General features: G+C 33.6%; 1 protein-coding gene across 2 annotated transcripts; it reads left to right on the forward strand.

Moving 5' to 3' along the window:
• The first annotated feature begins 1,097 nt into the window (after nucleotides 1-1,097).
• polr2h (RNA polymerase II, I and III subunit H) lies at nucleotides 1,098-19,572 on the forward strand. 2 transcript variants are annotated; one of them, XM_073836898.1, is made up of 6 exons: nucleotides 1,098-1,222; nucleotides 1,383-1,512; nucleotides 6,844-6,927; nucleotides 7,014-7,107; nucleotides 7,483-7,566; nucleotides 15,253-19,572. In XM_073836898.1, exons 2-6 carry the CDS (start codon nucleotides 1,440-1,442, stop codon nucleotides 15,368-15,370), a joined length of 453 nt encoding a protein of 150 aa, XP_073692999.1. In that variant the 5' UTR covers nucleotides 1,098-1,222; nucleotides 1,383-1,439; the 3' UTR covers nucleotides 15,371-19,572. The 2 variants fall into 2 exon arrangements, with proteins under 2 accessions (XP_073692999.1, XP_073693000.1); XM_073836899.1 differs by having other exon boundaries at nucleotides 1,422-1,512.
• Nucleotides 19,573-21,311: the final 1,739 nt, after the last annotated feature.

The following is a 21,311-nucleotide window of genomic DNA, read 5'->3' on the forward strand; positions in this document are numbered from 1 at the left end:
TTATTTTAATTGTCATATTTTTATTGAAATTAATTTAATGTTTCTTATTGTAAAAATTAATAAATAAATAATTTTGCTGTTTTATTTTAATGTATTGATTATTTTTTCCTTGTTTATGTTTTTTAATATAAATATTTAATTTTTTATTTTTTTATTAACTGTCATCTTTTTATTTACTTGTATTTAATGTAAAACTAATAAATACTTTAAAATTGATGTTAAAATGTATTTATTTATTTATTTTTAGTTTTTTTAATTAATTGTCATCTTTTTATTTAATTTTATTTAATTTAAAACTAATAAATACTTAAAAATGGATGTTAAAAGTATTATTTATTGTTTTATTTATTTATTTAGTTGTATTTTAATGTATTGACTATTTTTTTTTCTCGTTTATGTTTTTAATATAAATATTTAATATTTAATTTATTTCTTTTTTCAGTTTTTTAATTAATTGTCATCTTTTTATTTAATTTAATTTAATTTAATTTAAAACTAATAAATACTTTAAAATTGATGTTAAAATGTATTTATTTATTTAAAGTTTTTTTAATTAATTGTCATCTTTTTATTTAATTTTATTGAATTTAAAACTAATAAATACTTTAAAATTGATGTTAAAATTTATTTATTTATTTAAAGTTTTTTTTAATTAATTGTCATCTTTTAATTTAATTTAATTAAAAACTAATAAATACTTTAAAATTGATGTTAAATGTATTTATTTATTTATTAGTAGATTTTTTATGAATATCAGAGTATTTACATAAATCGGTCTAAACTTACTTTTATTTTAATTTAATGATTTAATTTTTCTCGTTTATGTATGTTTTTAAATATACATTTGATTATGTAAATACTACTTTAATATGAAATATTTTTTGTAACTGTCTAATTAATATTTTTATTTTGTTTACATAAGAATTAAATAATTAAAAAAAGAATTAAATAATTAAAAAAAAGTATTCACTTAAAAAAAAAAAACATTACAAATACATCAATAAAATGAAACGTTTAAACAGAAAAGAGAACGTTCCGCCGTCGTAAACGCGAGCTATGACCCGGATGTAGTAGTAAGTCACGTGTCCAGAGGTGAAGCACATTGTTTCGCGGCATGTTTCATATTTGTGTTGAATGAGTCGAAAGTTGTTGTTTATTTTTCCACTCTTGTTATTCTCCATTTTTAACTGGAAGGATCTCACTCGCATTATATCTGGAGAAGGTATGTTATATTCGCACAAAGCGGTTATTTTATCGATCTAGTGCTGATTCTGATACTAACGGAGCTGTTAGTATGAGGCTTCATTGACATAATATCACACGGGTTTTAAACTAAACAGAGTTTAATGTTAAATATTGATCTTTATTTTTGTTTTTACCAGGATAAAACATCACCAATTGAGGACTTTTTCCATTTAAAGTTCAGTGGGTGTGTGTAAATGGCTGGAATACTGTTTGAGGATATCTTTGATGTGAAGGATATTGACCCAGATGGGAAAAAGTTTGACAGAGGTGAGATGATTTCAGCAAATAATAAATTTATGTTATAATTTATATAAAAAAAGGACACTTTATTAGTGCATATTTAGTTTTCTTTGATATCCATTGGTATGTGATAACATATTTACGTGAAAAGCATTCAAATACATTAATAGTGTACATTATTTTGATGTACACTACCACGGTAAGATTTTAAATGTTTTTTTGTTTTTTTTAAATAAGTCTCTTATGCTCGCAAAGCCTGTATTTATTTGATTTAAAATCTAAAAATATTTTTACTATTTAAAATAACTGCTTACTTTTTGAATATGTTTTAAAATGTAATTTATCTCATGATTTCAAAGCTGAATTTTCAGCATCATTACTCCAGTCTTCAGCGTCACATGATCCTTCAGAAATCATTCTAATATTCGGATTGAATTTAGACCATTTTTCCAAAATTATATATTATAATTATATAGTCAAAAGTTTTTGAGCAGTAAGATTTTGATTTATTTTTATTTTTTTTAAGAAGTCTCTTTTGCTCACCAAGCCTGGATTTATTTGATCCAAAGTTCAGCAAAAGCAGTAAAATTTTAAAATATTTTTACTCTTTAAAATAACTGCTTACTTTTTGAATATGTTTTAAAATGTAATTTATTTCTGTGAATTCAAAGCTGAATTTTCAGCATCATTACTGCAGTCTTCAGTGTCACATGATCCTTCAGAAATCATTCTAATATTCTGATTGAATTTATTCAATTTTCACAAAATTATATTATAATTCTCCAGATTGTAACACCTACATTACCGGTCAAAAGTTTTTGAACTGTACGATTTTGATTTTGATTTTTTTTTTTTTTTAAAGAAGCCTGGATTTATTTGATCCAAAGTTCAGTGAAATTTTAAAATAGTTTTACTCTTTAAAATAACTGTTTCCTATTTGAATATCTGGAGTTTTTTAAAATGTAATTTATTTCTGTGATCAAAGCTGAATTTTTTTAGCATAATTACTCCAGTCACATGATGCTTCAGAAATTATTCTAAGATGCTGATTTGCTGCTGAAGAAACATTTTATTTATTATTATTGTTAATATTTAAAACAATTGAGTACTATTTACAGGATTCTTTGATGAATATAAAGATCCAAAGATCTGCATTTATCTGAAATAAAAAGCTTTTGTAACATTATACACTATACCATTCAAAAGCTTGGAGTCAGTATTTATTTATTTTGTTTAGTTTTCTTCAATGTCCTTTGTTAAAGTACTATTTACATAATAAGATATTTACATTAAAATGCATTAATGGATAGAATTAAAAATCATGTCCGAGTGAATTAAACTTATTTTTTTTTGTAGTTTTGCATAATAGAGTATTTACATTAAATGGTCTAAATATACTTTTATTTATTTAATTATACTCATTTATGACTTTATGTAAATACTACTTTAATATGAAATATTTAAAATCCTCTTCATTGTCATCTTTTTTTTATTTTTTTCCCCCCAATATCTATTGTTAAAGTAGACTTTAATAAAGTATTTACTTGGTATTTACTTACACAAAGTACATTAATAAAATCATTTTTAAATATGAATTAATTTTATTTAGCAATGTATTTTTTTTATGTAAATGATACTTAATAATTGATACCAATAATGGATAATGAGGGGAAAATAAGTTTGTGATAACATATTTACGTTAAAACATTAAAATACATAAAAAATTAAATATATATATATATATATATATTAGGGCCGGGACTCGATTAAAAAAATTTATCTAATTAATTAGAGGCTTTGTAATTAATTAATCGAAATTAATCGCATTTTAATCGCATATAAATATTTGACCTGAGAACAGTGAGAAGTAAGTTTTTTCATATGGATTTTTAGTATAGCATTGAATAATGACTGAATACATAAACTGAAGCAACAAAATATTGTTTATTTTTGTTCAACCAAGTCCAACAGACCAGTGCAATATTGCCATTAACTGTAGCAATAGGATACAGCGTTTCCCATAACGAAAACATTTATTTCAGTGAAAAAATAAATCCAAAACTCTCTATTTTAACATTTTGAACAATAGGGCTTTACAATCTTTTGCTATTTATTTTTTTTTTTTATAAATTCTTGTGTTTTAATTTTTCTCATAATCAAATGAAAGCATAAACATTTATTTATTTTTAATCAAATGAAAAATAAACCTTTTTAATTTTTGGCAAACAAACAGAGGTTTGCTGTTAAAATCAATAAATAATAATAATCATAGTATTTTTTTCTACAATTAAGTGGTTAATCTTGTTGTTATATTTATTTTTTATCATATAAATAGTTTTTTGTCAATTATTTAAATAGGAATATTGTTCTGTTTCATGTTAAACCGTACTTTTATTTTGACAGGTTGCCGTGAAGTTTCTGTGTGTAAAGTATGATATGATGCTAGTTTTCTCAAATGAAACGGTAAAAGTGACACTGACAGTAGCTTTGGAGATTGAGTCTATCTGTTCATGTGAGATGCAAATGCCAAAAATTAACGGAAGCATCACGCCTGCAGTCAGTGTAAAAAAACGCGTCTCTGCCATTCTAACATACAGAGGCAAACCGTACATGCAGGACTCATATTAAAACGGTCTTTTTGCATTTCAGTTTTCACAGACACTAGTCCATATCGCGATTTGAATTAAGTGACAGACCAACTTTTGATTTATCAATCCAAAAATCGACGAATTTACGTGGCATTCCGCGCTATAGTAAATTCGTTTTTTATGAATGGAGTCCGCGATCCAGTCCGTGTTTTCTTGGAGGAGACATTGTAAACGCGCCCCCCTAAGATGATGGTACGGGAAACACTGGGATATTTAGAAATATACTAGCCTTCATTTCAGAAATTCAGGTACCCTATAGGTAGGTAGACCTTCTGTAAAAGCATTGAGGTGATACATAGTGATGTGACGTTTGACACCGAAGCTTCGAAGCTTGTATCAAAAAACCGAAACATCTCACAGTGAAGCACTGTACCGGAGCTTGATTCGTTTTGTCCATAACCACGTGACCTGTGACGTCCGAAGCTTCGGTCTCTGCAGAGCAAACGTGGGCGTTTCTGAATTTTGTGGGTGTTTTCAAACTGCTGGGTGTTTCTAAATCATGATATCGAAATGATTCCCTTTACCTAACCCCACCCCTAAACCTACCGTCACTATGACGTCAGCCAATCAGGTACCATGGTCTAAAAACGCCCTGATCTAGTAACTCCCATTACTTTCCTGCAGAGACCTATACTTGTTCGTTTTCGCACACAACCACGTGACTGCTTCATATTCTGATTCAAATAACGCGAACCCCTTGCGCAGGTATCAAGTGTCATTCACTTTTTTGTTAAGAATAAATCATAATACGAATAAATATTTACATGTGTAGTTTAGTGCATATTCATTTTGTTGTTATACTTGCTTCACAAGCACTTCTAATTAATACAAATTTTAGTCAAAATTATTCTTAATATATGCCTACATGAACCATGCTTATACTTGTATCATTTTATTAAAACGTTTATTTACAGATCAATTCGAGTAAAATTACTGTTTTTCTGACATAGCACAAATAGATCTGTTTAATGAAACTGTCCAAAATTGCTTTAAGATCTGGGACGCGAAAGCAGCTTTTCCCACCTTTGTCCACAAGATGTCATTAGTGTGCAACATGTTGAAAAGCTTCGAGTAACGAACCTTTTTACGATCCAGTTGAGGGGAAAGCCTCGGTGCTTCGAAAAGCTTCATTTTCCCATCACTAGTGATACATGAGGCTCGATGTGCTGCGGTGATATGCGCATTCCTTTGTCTGAACGCTAGTTGGTGCTCCAGTGTAATCGGTCCGCCGCTGAAACTCATCCAGTGAGAAACGTTCCGCGGTGCAAAATTAAGTGTGATTAAAATGCGTTAAAAAAATTAACGCGTTATTTTTGTGTGATTAATTAATCTAAATTAACGCGTTAAAGTCCCGGCCCTAATATATATATATATATATATATATATATATATATATATTTCCTCAATATCCATTGGTAAAGTACTATTTACAGAATAACATATTTACATTAAAAATAAAATGCATTAATATATTAAATTAAAAGGACAAAAAAATTAAGTCTGAGAGAATTAAGCTTACTTAATTTTATTTTAATGTACTTTTTTATTTTATTTAATGATGTAATTGTGAATACTAATAAATACTTCAAAATATTTTTTTGCATATCAGAATTACTTTTTACTTTTTATGTAAATACTACTTTAATATGAAATATTAAAAATCCTCTTCATTGTGTTGTTATTATTTTTTTAATGTTTTAACGTAAATGTTACCAGTTATCCATTATTAAAGTATGATTATGCTAAATAAAACAGGTTACAATGTTTTTGAAGTAAATACTACTTTATTAAAGTCTACTTTTACAAGAAAAATTGGAAAAAAAAGATGGCAATGAAGAGGATTTTTAATATTTCATATTAAAGTAGTATTTGCATGAAGTATTTACATAAAAAGTCATAAGTAAAGTTAAATGATGAGTATGTTTAGACCATTTAATGTAAATACTCTGATATGCAAAATGAAAATATATATTTCTTTACATCAAGTAAAAAGTATTTATAGTATTTATTAGTATTTACAATTAAAACATTACATTAAAAATAAAGTACATTAACATAAAATGAAGTTTAATTCACCTAATTTTATTTTATAATTTTTTTTTATTTGATCTATTAAAGCATTTTAATGTAAATGTTATTATGTAAATAGTACTTTAACAGTGGATGTTGAAGAAAACAAAAAAAAATTATGTATGTATTTGTTTTTATTTGTTAATGTATTTTAATGTAAATATGTTATCACATAAATGTATTTTTCCCTCATAATCCATCATTAAAGTATCATTTAAATAAAAAAACACATTGTTAAATAAAATTAATTACTTTGAAACTTTTTACTTAATATTTAAAAATAATTTATACTTTATTACTTTATAATACTTTATTAATGTTTTTTTTTACACTTTTTCTTTTTTTACATTTTTTTTTTTACATCAATTTTAAATTAATTTTATTATTTTTATGTAAATGATACATTAATAATGGATAACGAGGGGAAAAATAACTAAAAAACACTGTATGGTCCTGCTGTATCCATAAACACTATAAAATATTTTTTTGTGAGGAAAGTACAATAATAGAAACATATTTGAAAATGACTTCTTTATTTAAAGTCGTTCTTTCCTTATTAGTCATTTTTCCTTTTTATTAACATAGTTTTAGAAAAAAATATTTGCTATTATTCTCAAAGCGTTTGTTTTGTCGTCATTAGTGTCTCGTCTTCACTGTGAAAGTGAGTCTTTCAAAATGGACCTGATCCTTGACGTGAACATCCAGATCTACCCTGTTGATCTCGGTGAGTGCTGCTTCAGCTCTTCAGTCGTCTTCTTGTTGTTGTTTTGATGTGGCGTCATCTCCTTAATAACCCTTCATTTGTTTAAGGGGACAAGTTCAGACTGGTGATCGCCAGCACGCTCTATGAGGACGGGACGCCGGATGACGGGGAATACAATCCTCAGGATGACAGACCATCGAGGTCTGAGCAAATCAACTTATCACAATCATTTCTGGAGGATCATGTGACTCTGAAAATTCAGCATTTTTAACACACTGTAAAAAGTTTTCACCAGTTTCAACTTAAAAACGTAAGTTCAGCAGCTGCCTTAAAAATGTAAGTTAAATCAACTTAAAACTACTATTCATTTCAACTCACAACAATAAAATTAGTTAAAATGACTTGTACTTTTAAGTTGATTTAACTTAAAATTTTAATGCAGCTGCTTAACTTAAGTTTTTAAGTTGAAACTGGTGAAAACCTTTTACAGTGCAGGAATGAATTACGTTTTGATTCATATTCACGTAGAAAAGCGTTCTTTAAGATGGTAATTTGTGGTCTCGTTGTTTGTTTTAGGGCGGATCAGTTTGATTATGTCATGTATGGAAAGGTTTATAGGATTGAAGGAGATGAAACCTCGACAGAAGCCGCCACAAGACTGTGAGTTTCTTTTTTCTTTTTCTTTTTTATTTGCTTGCTTGCTTTTACATTTCCAAATACATGCAAATTTGATCCAAAATCGAAAATTATTTAAATGTACAATATAGAAAATTATTCTGATTCCAGTTGCTGTATCTTTTCTAACTGATCCGACTTACGGTTTTCCTAAAAATGACGATTAAAACTGGGAGAAATCCCATAGACTTACATTAATGGAATGTTCAAATGATCAACACTATTCAAACTCCAAATCTATCTGTCTGTCTATCATCTGTCTGTCTGTCTGTCTGTCTGTCTGTCTGTCTGTCTATCGTCTGTCTGTCTGTCTGTCTGTCTGTCTGTCTGTCTGTCTGTCTGTCTGTCTGTCTGTCTGTCTGTCTGTCTGTCTGTCTATCATCTGTCTGTCTATCGTCTGTCTGTCTGTCTGTCTGTCTGTCTGTCTGTCTGTCTGTCTGTCTGTCTGTCTGTCTGTCTGTCTGTCTGTCTGTCTGTCTGTCTGTCTGTCTATCGTCTGTCTGTCTGTCTGTCTGTCTGTCTGTCTGTCTGTCTGTCTGTCTGTCTATCTATCATCTGTCTGTCTGTCTGTCTGTCTATCATCTGTCTGTCTGTCTGTCTGTCTGTCTGTCTGTCTGTCTGTCTGTCTATCATCTGTCTGTCTGTCTGTCTGTCTGTCTGTCTGTCTGTCTGTCTGTCTGTCTGTCTGTCTATCATCTGTCTGTCTGTCTGTCTGTCTGTCTGTCTGTCTGTCTGTCTGTCTGTCTGTCTGTCTATCATCTGTCTGTCTGTCTGTCTGTCTGTCTGTCTGTCTGTCTGTCTGTCTGTCTGTCTGTCTGTCTGTCATCTGTCTGTCTATCGTCTGTCTGTCTGTCTGTCTGTCTGTCTGTCTGTCTGTCTGTCTGTCTGTCTGTCTATCGTCTGTCTGTCTGTCTGTCTGTCTGTCATCTGTCTGTCTGTCTGTCTGTCTGTCTGTCTGTCTGTCTATCATCTGTCTGTCTGTCTGTCTGTCTGTCTGTCTGTCTGTCTGTCTGTCTGTCTGTCTGTCTGTCTATCATCTGTCTGTCTGTCATCTGTCGTCTGTCTGTCTGTCATCTGTCTGTCTATCATCTGTCTGTCTGTCTGTCTGTCTATCATCTGTCTGTCTGTCTGTCTGTCTATCATCTGTCTGTCTGTCTGTCTGTCTGTCTATCATCTGTCTGTCTGTCTGTCTGTCTATCATCTGTCTGTCTGTCTGTCTGTCTGTCTGTCTATCATCTGTCTGTCTGTCTGTCTATCATCTGTCTGTCTGTCTGTCTGTCTGTCTATCATCTGTCTGTCTGTCTGTCTATCATCTGTCTGTCTGTCTGTCTATCATCTGTCTGTCTGTCTGTCTGTCTGTCTATTAGGGCTGAACGATATTCTGTTTTGACATTGACATCGCGATGTGCGCGTGAGCGATAGTCACATCGCCGGAACATACGATGTGAAGGGTAGAAGCCCATGGTGTATTAAGAGAACGGTAGCACCAGGGTAGCGCACAGGCGCACAGTAAACACGAATTTGTTGTATGGCTTGTTGCTGGGGTGACATGCGCGTTCCGCGTGCCTGCACAGTGATTCGTTCGCTGTGCCGCCGCTCACCGCTCACAGCCAACATTCACTGCTAAAAATGCGCGACGAAGAGGATCCGCCGCTGCTTTCCTCATCTCGCCAGACTTGGCCGCAAATATCTGTGTATTCTTGCGACAAGCTCGCCGTCAGAGAGACTTTTCAGTACTAGTGGCAGTGGCAACATCGTCACTTGCCAACGAACCTGTCTCAAGCCTGCAAAGGTTGATAGACTTGTGTTCTTAGCTAAAAACCTTGAGTAAGCAAAGCATACATACATAAGCATGAATACTCAGTTTAGAAGTTTTATTTCATTTTGTTTAGCCATGATTATGATGATGACCAACACTGTTTTACTTTGGCACTTTTTCTAAGAAAACTTGACTTAAAAACAAAAGATTGTGAACCAAAGTGCTTATAAGTTGTTTTATAAAAAATATATTTATTTTAAGTTATATTGTTGTAAACCAATCAGGTTGGTGTAAAGCTGCTGTTTTATTTAAAAATATGTTCTGCTTTTGTGTTTACAGAAATATTCAAATTTTGGAATAAAATATTAAGTTTTTTGTCACTTGTAATGACGCTTGCTTATTAGTGAAATTATTAATATGTAATTATTGACTTTAGCCTGGATTGATGGCTCTCAATATCGCAATATAAATAGTTTGGAAAAAACATATCGCAATGTAATTTTTTTCCAATATCGTGCAGCCCTACTGTCTATCATCTGTCTGTCTGTCTGTCTATCATCTGTCTGTCTGTCTGTCTGTCTGTCTGTCTGTCTGTCTGTCTGTCTATCATCTGTCTGTCTGTCTGTCTGTCTGTCTATCATCTGTCTGTCTGTCTGTCTGTCTATCATCTGTCTGTCTGTCTGTCTGTCTGTCTGTCTGTCTGTCTGTCTGTCTATCATCTGTCTGTCTGTCTGTCTGTCTGTCTGTCTGTCTGTCTATCGTCTGTCTGTCTGTCTGTCTGTCATCTGTCTGTCTATCGTCTGTCTGTCTGTCTGTCTGTCTGTCTGTCTGTCTGTCTGTCTGTCTGTCTGTCTGTCTGTCTATCGTCTGTCTGTCTGTCTGTCTGTCTGTCTGTCTGTCTGTCTGTCTGTCTGTCTGTCTGTCTGTCTGTCTGTCTGTCTGTCTGTCTATCATCTGTCTGTCTGTCTGTCTGTCTGTCTGTCTGTCTGTCTGTCTGTCTGTCTGTCTATCATCTGTCTGTCTGTCATCTGTCGTCTGTCTGTCTGTCATCTGTCTGTCTATCATCTGTCTGTCTGTCTGTCTGTCTGTCTGTCTATCATCTGTCTGTCTGTCTGTCTGTCTATCATCTGTCTGTCTGTCTGTCTGTCTATCATCTGTCTGTCTGTCTGTCTGTCTATCATCTGTCTGTCTGTCTGTCTGTCTATCATCTGTCTGTCTGTCTGTCTATCATCTGTCTGTCTGTCTGTCTGTCTATCATCTGTCTGTCTGTCTGTCTGTCTATCATCTGTCTGTCTGTCTGTCTGTCTATCATCTGTCTGTCTGTCTGTCTGTCTATTAGGGCTGAACGATATTCTGTTTTGACATTGACATCGCGATGTGCGCGTGAGCGATAGTCACATCGCCGGAACATACGATGTGAAGGGTAGAAGCCCATGGTGTATTAAGAGAACGGTAGCACCAGGGTAGCGCACAGGCGCACAGTAAACACGAGTTTGTTGTATGGCTTGTTGCTGGGGTGACATGCGCGTTCCGCGTGCCTGCACAGTGATTCGTTCGCTGTGCCGCCGCTCACCGCTCACAGCCAACATTCACTGCTAAAAATGCGCGACGAAGAGGATCCGCCGCTGCTTTCCTCATCTCGCCAGACTTGGCCGCAAATATCTGTGTATTCTTGCGACAAGCTCGCCGTCAGAGAGACTTTTCAGTACTAGTGGCAGTGGCAACATCGTCACTTGCCAACGAACCTGTCTCAAGCCTGCAAAGGTTGATAGACTTGTGTTCTTAGCTAAAAACCTTGAGTAAGCAAAGCATACATACATAAGCATGAATACTCAGTTTAGAAGTTTTATTTCATTTTGTTTAGCCATGATTATGATGATGACCAACACTGTTTTACTTTGGCACTTTTTCTAAGAAAACTTGACTTAAAAACAAAAGATTGTGAACCAAAGTGCTTATAAGTTGTTTTATAAAAAATATATTTATTTTAAGTTATATTGTTGTAAACCAATCAGGTTGGTGTAAAGCTGCTGTTTTATTTAAAAATATGTTCTGCTTTTGTGTTTACAGAAATATTCAAATTTTGGAATAAAATATTAAGTTTTTTGTCACTTGTAATGACGCTTGCTTATTAGTGAAATTATTAATATGTAATTATTGACTTTAGCCTGGATTGATGGCTCTCAATATCGCAATATAAATAGTTTGGAAAAAACATATCGCAATGTAATTTTTTTCCAATATCGTGCAGCCCTACTGTCTATCATCTGTCTGTCTGTCTGTCTATCATCTGTCTGTCTGTCTGTCTGTCTGTCTGTCTATCATCTGTCTGTCTGTCTGTCTGTCTATCATCTGTCTGTCTGTCTGTCTGTCTGTCTATCATCTGTCTGTCTGTCTGTCTGTCTGTCTATCATCTGTCTGTCTGTCTGTCTGTCTGTCTGTCTATCATCTGTCTGTCTGTCTGTCTGTCTGTCTATCATCTGTCTGTCTGTCTATCATCTGTCTGTCTGTCTGTCTGTCTGTCTATCATCTGTCTGTCTATCATCTGTCTGTCTGTCTGTCTGTCTGTCTGTCTGTCTGTCTATCATCTGTCTGTCTGTCTGTCTGTCTGTCTATCATCTGTCTGTCTGTCTGTCTGTCTATCATCTGTCTGTCTGTCTGTCTGTCTGTCTGTCTGTCTGTCTGTCTGTCTGTCTATCATCTGTCTGTCTGTCTGTCTGTCTGTCTGTCTGTCTATCATCTGTCTGTCTGTCTGTCTGTCTGTCTGTCTGTCTGTCTGTCATCTGTCTGTCTGTCTGTCTGTCTGTCTGTCTATCATCTGTCTGTCTATCATCTGTCTGTCTGTCTGTCTGTCTGTCTGTCTATCATCTGTCTGTCTGTCTGTCTGTCTGTCTGTCTGTCTGTCTGTCTGTCTATCATCTGTCTGTCTGTCTGTCTGTCTGTCTATCATCTGTCTGTCTGTCTGTCTGTCTGTCTATCATCTGTCTGTCTGTCTGTCTGTCTGTCTGTCTATCATCTGTCTGTCTGTCTGTCTATCATCTGTCTGTCTGTCTGTCTGTCTGTCTGTCTGTCTGTCTGTCTGTCTGTCTGTCTGTCTATCATCTGTCTGTCTGTCTGTCTGTCTGTCTGTCTATCATCTGTCTGTCTGTCTGTCTGTCTATCATCTGTCTGTCTGTCTGTCTGTCTGTCTGTCTGTCTGTCTGTCTGTCTGTCTGTCTGTCTAGCCGTTGTCTATCTGTTGTCCATCTGTCTATCTGTGTTCCTTTGTCTGTCTGTCTGTCTGTCTGTCTGTCTGTCTGTCTATCATCTGTCTGTTTGTCTGTCTATCATCTGTCTGTCTATCATCTGTCTGTCTGTCTGTCTGTCTGTCTGTCTGTCTGTCTGTCTGTCTATCATCTGTCTGTCTGTCTATCATCTGTTTGTCTGTCTGTCTGTCTGTCTGTCTGTCTATCATCTGTCTGTCTGTCTGTCTGTCTGTCTGTCTGTCATCTGTCTGTCTATCGTCTGTCTGTCTATCTATCATCTGTCTGTCTGTCTGTCTGTCATCTGTCTATCGTCTGTCTGTCTATCTATCATCTGTCTGTCTGTCTGTCTGTCATCTGTCTGTCTGTCATCTGTCTGTCATCTGTCTGTCTGTCTGTCTATCTATCCATCCATCCATCTATGATTGCCTAGCAACTAGAATCATGTTAACATGCTAACAATGCTAGAAAAATGCTAGTAACCAAAGTCCTTTTAAGACAAGTCATGTCACTCGGCGGCCATCTTTGAAACGCCTCTCGGGCATCAAAGTGCAGCTCCTATCTCTTTGAATGGGGAAACATCTAATTCTCCAAAACTGTTCGCTAAACTTACGATTAAATTTCATATTTGAAATCTCCAAAGAAATCCAACAAGAACTGCCTCATAAATATAGTTCCTTGTGCTTGAATAGTGTTAAAAAAACGCTAACTTTTCCGGCTAGATGAGCCAGTGCGCATGCGCAGTACTGAACGCACGTCTTAGAGCGCCGGCTGTTTCTATAGCAACCGGGACTTCTAACAGCAGATGCAGTGACGCGCTGACTTTACTAATCAACGATTGGCTCTTTCACTAAGAAGGCGGAGCTTCGCGGCCATGATGACCGTTTCATTGTCCCCCATTCAAAACTACACGAGTGACATGTCTTTGGTATTCTATAGTCTTTGTAGTAACTTAATCATGCTAACATCATGCTAGCGACATTCTAATCATGCTAGCTATACGTTAGTAGCATGTTAATTATGCTAGAAACATGCTTATGTTAAAAACAAGCTAATCATATCTATCTAACCAAGCCTAGTAATAAGAATCAACACATGCTAACGATGCTAGTAACTTGTTAATAATGCTAACAACAGGCTAGTAATACATCATTCCAACAACATTCTAATCATGCTACCAACACGTTAGTAACATGCTAATTAGGCTAGAAAAATGTTAACAACATGTTAATGATGATAGAAACATGTTAGTAACTTGTTAATAATGTTAGTAATGTTAAATTCCTGCTAGCTACACACTAGTAACATGTTAACCATGCTAGAAACATGAGTGCCTTGCTAATCATATATATCCATCTATCTTTCTAACCAAGCCTAGCAACTAGAATCATGTTAACATGCTAATGATGCTAGAAACATGCTAGTAACTTGTTAATCATGCTAACAACAGGCTAGTAATGCTAACATCATTCTAGCGACTTTCTAATCATGGTAGCAACACACTAGTAATTTGCTAATCATGCTAGAAACACGAGTGCCTTGCTAATCATGTTAGAAACATGCTAGCAACATGTTAATCATGCTAGAAACTTGCTAATCATTCTAGCTACATGCTAGTAACATGCTAATCAAGTTAGAGACATGCTATCTATCCATTTATCCATCCATCCATTGATGAGACTGTTTTGCCTTCAAAGCATTCAAGCTTTTAAACTTCAATCTTCTTCAGACTGAAAAACTTCAACTTTTAAAAGTTCTAAAAACTTTTTTGAACTTTCTGATCTTGACAAACTTTATCTAGTTTTATTTTAATGTACTTATTAATGGGTTTTTTTTACTGTTTTTAGTGTGAATACTAAAAAATACTTTCAAATGGATGTAAAAAAACGAAATAAACATTTTTTTAGTTTGTTTTGCAAATCATTATCAGAGTATTATTTATTTTTTAAATAATTTATTTAAATTGGACTTGTTTATGAAATGTTTATAAATTTTTAATGTGAATAATAATTTATGGAAAATAAAAAAAACAATTCTCTTTAATGGTCTTTATTTCAACATCCATTATTAGAGTTCAATTTACATAAAACATTACTAAATAAAATGTATTTTAAAATGTTTTTACTTAATTTTTGAAAATAATTTAACAACTTTACTGTATTTTCAATGTAAATTAATACATTTATGTGTGCACTGTGTATGTATAATTATATAAATTATATTCAAAACAAATACTCTGTGTGTATTTATATACATAATAAATATACACAGTGCACACATTATGTAAACAAAAACTTTTATTTCGGATGAGAGTAATCCTGATTGTTTGACAGTACTATACTTTAATAACAGATAGTAAACAAATGAAAACATAACATAACTGTATATTTTTTTTAAAATGTAACCTTAAAATGCTTTCTTTAAAATTTCCAAATGCATGCAAATTTGACACATTTAAATAAAAAAATGCCTGGAAATATCAGGGAATTTTAAAATTGTGATTTTTACCAATGTGGAAGAAAAGCGATGAATTTATTAAAATATAAAGTCATGGAAGTTTCCACAGTTCTACATTAATTTTAAATGCATTTTTTTTTTTACTATAAAATGATTTGTTTTCTAATGTAATCAGAGTTTCTAAACTGATTAGTGTGTGTTTGTCTCTCTCAGATCTGCGTATGTGTCGTATGGAGGTCTGCTAATGCGACTTCAAGGAGACGCTAACAATCTGCACGGATTTGAAGTGGACTCCAGAGTCTATCTACTGATGAAGAAACTTGCTTTCTGATTGAGTCTCCTGGAGTAGAGACGCTCACTTCTGAGGACTGATAAAACATGTTTATTTTTATTATTATCATCTTTTTTTTTTTTCAGGCATTCCCTTTGGTGAGAAACTGGTATTGCTAATAACTTCTGGAAGCAGTGGCCTATGGTACATTACATATATATGTGGTTATATATTCAAATCATCAACTGCTACACAACTGTTTTGTCGTTGCATCTAGTGCATGTGCACTACATTGGACAAACGCATTAATAGAGTCACTGTAAAGACAACCAATAATGTTTTGTATGCTGATTTTCTTTTAAACTGTTTACCAGTAAATGAGAAATTTTGTTTATAAGCTCCGGAAGCATTTCTTCAATCTGAAATACTCTTCCGGGTCGTGTGAATTTAAACAAATACAAAAGAAACAGATTAAGCAAAAACAGCAAAGGTTGCATCCTGACATAAATGGAAATCCAGTTTAATTGGATTTAAACTACATCAATGCGGCAGTGTGTGCAACAGCTCTAATGGAAATCACAAGACAAGTCAATGGCACGAGTCTGCAGTCATTTTAGGGGCCTGGATGTAATATTTAACCCATGGTTATCTCTATACTGTCACATATGAGAGAATTTGACATTATAATTCAACATATTGGCACTTTTTTTGAATGAGAGACAAAAACGCAGGTTTTTTTGGTTAAATGATCAGATGGAAGCCTGTTTCTTCTCAGAAATCGACTTTATAAATAACAATTGTACGTTTATATGTTACATTTCTGAGAAAAAGTCACAATTGCAAGAGGAAAAAGTACCCATTTTAAACCCCATATTTGTCATTTTCCAGCAATAAAAAGGTGCAAATTGTATAGCTTTCGTCATAAAACGCAACGCATGTCTTAAAACTAAACATACGATTTAAAGTATACACTATCAGTCAACAGCAGTAATATTGTGAAATATTTTTACTATTTAAAATAACTGCTTTCGATTTCAATAGATTTCAAAATGTAATTTATGATTTCAAAGCTGAATTTTAGCTGAATAAATGATCCTTCAGAAATCATTCTAATATGCTGATTTGCTGCTCAACAACATTTATTATTAGGGGTCATATAGGCACCTATTGTATCCATTGGCATTTTTCTTCTTCCATTTCTTCCGCTCTTGAGTCTATGGCAGCCCATAGAACCGCTTGTGGGAAAGTTGTGTAATTTGGCACACTGATAGAGGGCAGTCTCAACATTAACCACAGCAAATTTGGAGTCTCTAACTCAAACTCTCTAGCGCCACCACTTGTTCAAATTTTCACTCATGTTTATGCTAAAAACTTTTGAACCGAAATGAAAATTCGAAAAAAGTTTTTTTCTATTTTAAATAGTTTGTAAAACCTACTTTTTCAAGCTCGTCCTAGACAGTTTGTCTGATTTTCACCAAATTTGGCTTGGATCATCTTCAGACCATGCTGGCAAATAGTTATGAAATTCAAGTTGATTAGTCGAACCGTTGTCGAATAACGCACAAATGAATTCTACGAAAAGCATGCAAAAATGCATGTGAGGCCATATCTCCGCAACGGTTTGGAGTATTGAGACCAAACTTGGTGTAGGTTATAACAAGCATGACCTGAGGCGACCTGCAGTGTTTCGGCACAGTGCCACCTAGTGGTCAGGAGATACGAAAAATGGCTGTTTTTGCAAAACTGGTCTGTTTAGATTCGGTGCACCAAGCAGAGTTGAATAAAACCCAATTTTTCCATGTCGGCCATTTTGGGCGTCCGCCATTCAGAAATTTGTAGTAAAATGCTATATTTTACGAACGCATTGACGTATTGTTACAAAACTCAGTGTGGGTCATCAGCACTAAGCCCTGAAGGAGCCTGGGAAGTTTCGAACCAGCGCCACCTAGTGGTAAAATCAAATATGCACATGCTTATAAATTTGTGTGTGGTCGACTTGTTTTCACGGGAGTCACCTGAGTCCTTGTCGAGTCCAGCAATACCAAGCATGCCAGGTTTTACCTCGTGGTTTGCGCAACGTTGCATTTTAGCGCTTAAAAAACACTTGCCAATATCTCAGAAACCACTGTAAGAAATTCTGAAACATAGTGGGCCTTTACGCTAGTGCCCAATGGCCAAATTTTGATAGTAAGTGGCAAAAAAAAAAATGCAATTTTTTCCTCTTCTCATATATAAAAATGTCTATAACTCCAAAACAAATGAGATATTTTAGCCAAATTTGACACACGTGTATGGGCACACTCTAAGCGCACACACCAAATCTTGGTGGCGCTATAATTGAACAAAACATGAAATTGCCATTGACTACAATAGAGTATTATGATATAAAATGCTATATTTTACAAATGCATTGGTGTATCATTATAAAACTTTGTATGTACCATCTAGACTATGACCTGAATGCATTCAAAACGTTTTGAGACAGTGCCACCTTGTGGTCAAAAATGATAACCGATTATATTGTATTACTAATGGTTGTTTTTATGTTTTTCACCTATTTTGACTAAAATTACCTAAAAATGGCTTCAATTACTCATTCCTGCACTTATTTTGATGCTTTCCTTGCCTAGTGCTTGGCCCTGTTATATTTTGGGGACAAGCACTGAAAGTGCGTAGGCACCTATTGTATCCATTGCCATTCTTCTTCTTCGGTTTCTTCCATTTCTTCTTCCGCTGTTGAAGTCTATGGCAGCCCATAGAACCGCTTGTGGGAAAGTTGTGAAATTTGGCACACTGATAGAGGACAGTGTCAACATTAATCATAGCAAATTTGGAGTTTCTAACTCAAACTCTCTGGCACCACCTCTTGTCCAAATTACACTCATGTTTATGCTAATAACTTTTGAACAGTAAGGCACAAAATTATTTTTTTTCCCTCTGAATCCTTGGCTCATGCCAAGTCGTATGAACACCAAAATTCAAAATCGTTTTTACAAATACTAGTAATAGTTTGTAAAACCTACTTTTTCGAACTCGTCCTAGACGGTTTGTCTGATTTTCACCAAAATTGTCTCAGATTATCTTTAGGCCATGCTGGCAAAAAGTTATGGAATTCGAGTTGATTAGTCGAACCGTTCTCGAATAACGCGTGAACGAATTCTACGAAAAGCACACAAAAATGGATGTGAGGCTATATCTCCACAACGGTTTGGCGTATTGAGACCAAACTTGGTGTGTGTTATAACAAGCAGGACCTGAGGCGACCTGCAGTGTTTCGGCACAGTGCCACCTAGTGGTCAGGAGATACGAAAAATTGTTATTTTTGCTTATAACTTCTCAATGGTTTGGCCAAAAATCACAAAACTGGTCTCTTTAGATTCGACCTACGAAACCACTGTAGGAAATTCGGAAACAGTGTGTCGGCCATATGCTAATGCCCAATTGCCATAAGTTTGATTGTAAGTGTCAAAAAAATGCAAACAATGTCAGCCATCTGTCATTTTTTGTCTTCTCATATATAAAAATGTCTATAACTCCAAAACAAAATGAGATATTTTCACCAAATTTGACACACATATGTATGAGCACACTCTAAGCATACACACCAAATTTGGTGGAATTGTGCCTCTTGGTGGCGCTATAATTGAACAAAACACGAAATTGCCATTGACTTCAATAGAGTATTATGATAGAAAATGCTACATTTTACGAATGCATTGGTGTACCATTATAAAACTTTGTGTGTACCATCAAGACTATGACCTGAATGCATTCAAAACGTTTTGAGACAGTGCCACCTTGTGGTCAAAAGTGATAATTGATTATATTGTATTACTAATGGTTGTTTTATGTTGTTTCAACCATTTTGACTAAAATCACCTTAAAATGGCTTAAAATTACTCATTCCTGCACTTGTTCTGATGCTCCCCTTGCCTAGTGCTTGGCCCCGTTATTGCTGCTTGCAGCTATTTTTATTGTTATCATGTTGAAAACAGCCGAGTAGAATTTTTTCAGGTTTCTTTGAAGAATAGAAAGTTCAGAAGAACAGCATTTATCAGAAATACAAAACTTTTGTGACATCATAAATGTCTTTATAATCTCTTTTGATTCATTTAAAGCATCCTTGCAAAATAAAAGTATTAATTTAATGTCTTTCCCAAAAATATACTGACTCCAAGCTTTTGAATGGGTATAGCTTTTTATTTCAGATAAATGGTGATCTTTGGAACTTTCTATTCTTTAAATAATCTTGAAAAAATGTACTCAACTGTTATAAATATTGAGGATAATAATAATGTTTCTTGAACAGCAAATCAGCATTTTAGAATGGTTTTTGTTATCTTAATGAGTAAAATTATCAAAGTATTACTGCTTTTGCTGTATTTTAGAATAAATCAAATAAATGCAGGCTTGGTGTGCAAAAGAGACTTCTTTATAAAAAAAAATTAAAATCTTTATTAACAAGTTAAAAACTTTTGACTGGTAGTTTATGTCTTAAAGTCAAGCAAACAATTTAAAATATGTTTACTAAATTAAATGTACACTTATGTATAATTGTGACTTTATTTTAAATTTTAAAAACGTATATCTTTCATAAAACATAATTTTTTTGTATATTTTTATTTGCTGGAAAAAAAGTCTGAGTTTTGAGTCATAGTTATTGATGAACTTACATTTCCCATGAATTGAAGAATATATTTACTCAATGTACAATTGCAGTCAACAATTTATTTTAGCCTATATTGTTAAATGGTTTTCGATTTTGGTAAAATCATACAGTAACATATTTCTAGTGAGAGTGCTACATTACTTTTTAGATTATTTCAAATTAATTTTAGTTCAACAAATTAACTTGGACAAATTCACAGACAAGGCTTAAGCCTAGTCCCAGACTAAAACATAAGTCTGAGTTTAAAATATATCAGTGCCATTGTTTTTTTTTTTTTTTTTTTTTTTTTTTTCTCAGGCTATGTCTTAATTGAGCTATGACCTAATCCTGTTTTTTTCTAAAATGATTATCAGTTTAGAAGAAAGTCAAAAATATAGAATTTGTATCAATCGTCGGAGTCTTTTATGCTATGGTTACAAGGGCGAAATTGTCAATCACACATTGGGGGGGACAGCTGTGGGACTTTTTGTGTTTGCGCATGCACACATTTAAAAAAAAAAAAAAAAGCCAGAGTCCAAATGTTTGTAATTGTATAACACAACAAGGAATTTTATTACATCTGATCGTCAAACCAACGTATACTCACCCTGTAATGATTACAGCATCAGCATACAGGCTATTAAGTCACAAAGCTGAATTTAAAGGGATAGTTCACCCAAAAATGAAAATTCTGTCATCATTTACTCACCCTCAAGTTTTTTAAAACCTGTAAGAATTTCTTTCTTCTGCTGAACACAAAAGAAGATATTTTGAAAAATGTCTGTAACCAAACAGTTGATGGACCCCATTGACTTCCATAGTAGGTCAATGGGGTCCATCAACTGTTTGGTTACAGACATTTTTCAAAATATCTTATTTTGTTCTATACTTTAAAAAAAAAAATCACATTTTCTAAAAATCTAAACGTCTTTTTCCCTTCATAATTCTCATAAGAATGCCCATGATCCACATATTTTATTTCCTCTAAACTTTGCTTTTTTGTTTCAGTAATTAAACATTGTTCTAAGGGGCAGCTTGTTACCACATCTTACCCTATAACGTTACATTCACTCACAATGAATGTGAGTTAACCCTTGTGTGGTGTTCATATTTTTGTTATTCAGCCAGTGTTCGTGGGTCTGGTGGACCCACTGCATTTTGGGGTTTTTAATTCAACATAATCAACCAATTTATGTTAAAATATTATGTTAATATTTCCTCTCTAGCTTTGTTAGATCACATTTAAGAATTGTAACCTTGTGCGGGAACGGCAGGGGTAGAAACAAAACTCACTTTTGCACTCACACTCTCTCACACTTACACACAACCTCTCTCTCACATGCATGCACACAC

Source organism: Garra rufa, chromosome 3, assembly GCF_049309525.1.
Source record: "Garra rufa chromosome 3, GarRuf1.0, whole genome shotgun sequence".
Classification (NCBI taxonomy): domain Eukaryota; kingdom Metazoa; phylum Chordata; class Actinopteri; order Cypriniformes; family Cyprinidae; genus Garra; species Garra rufa.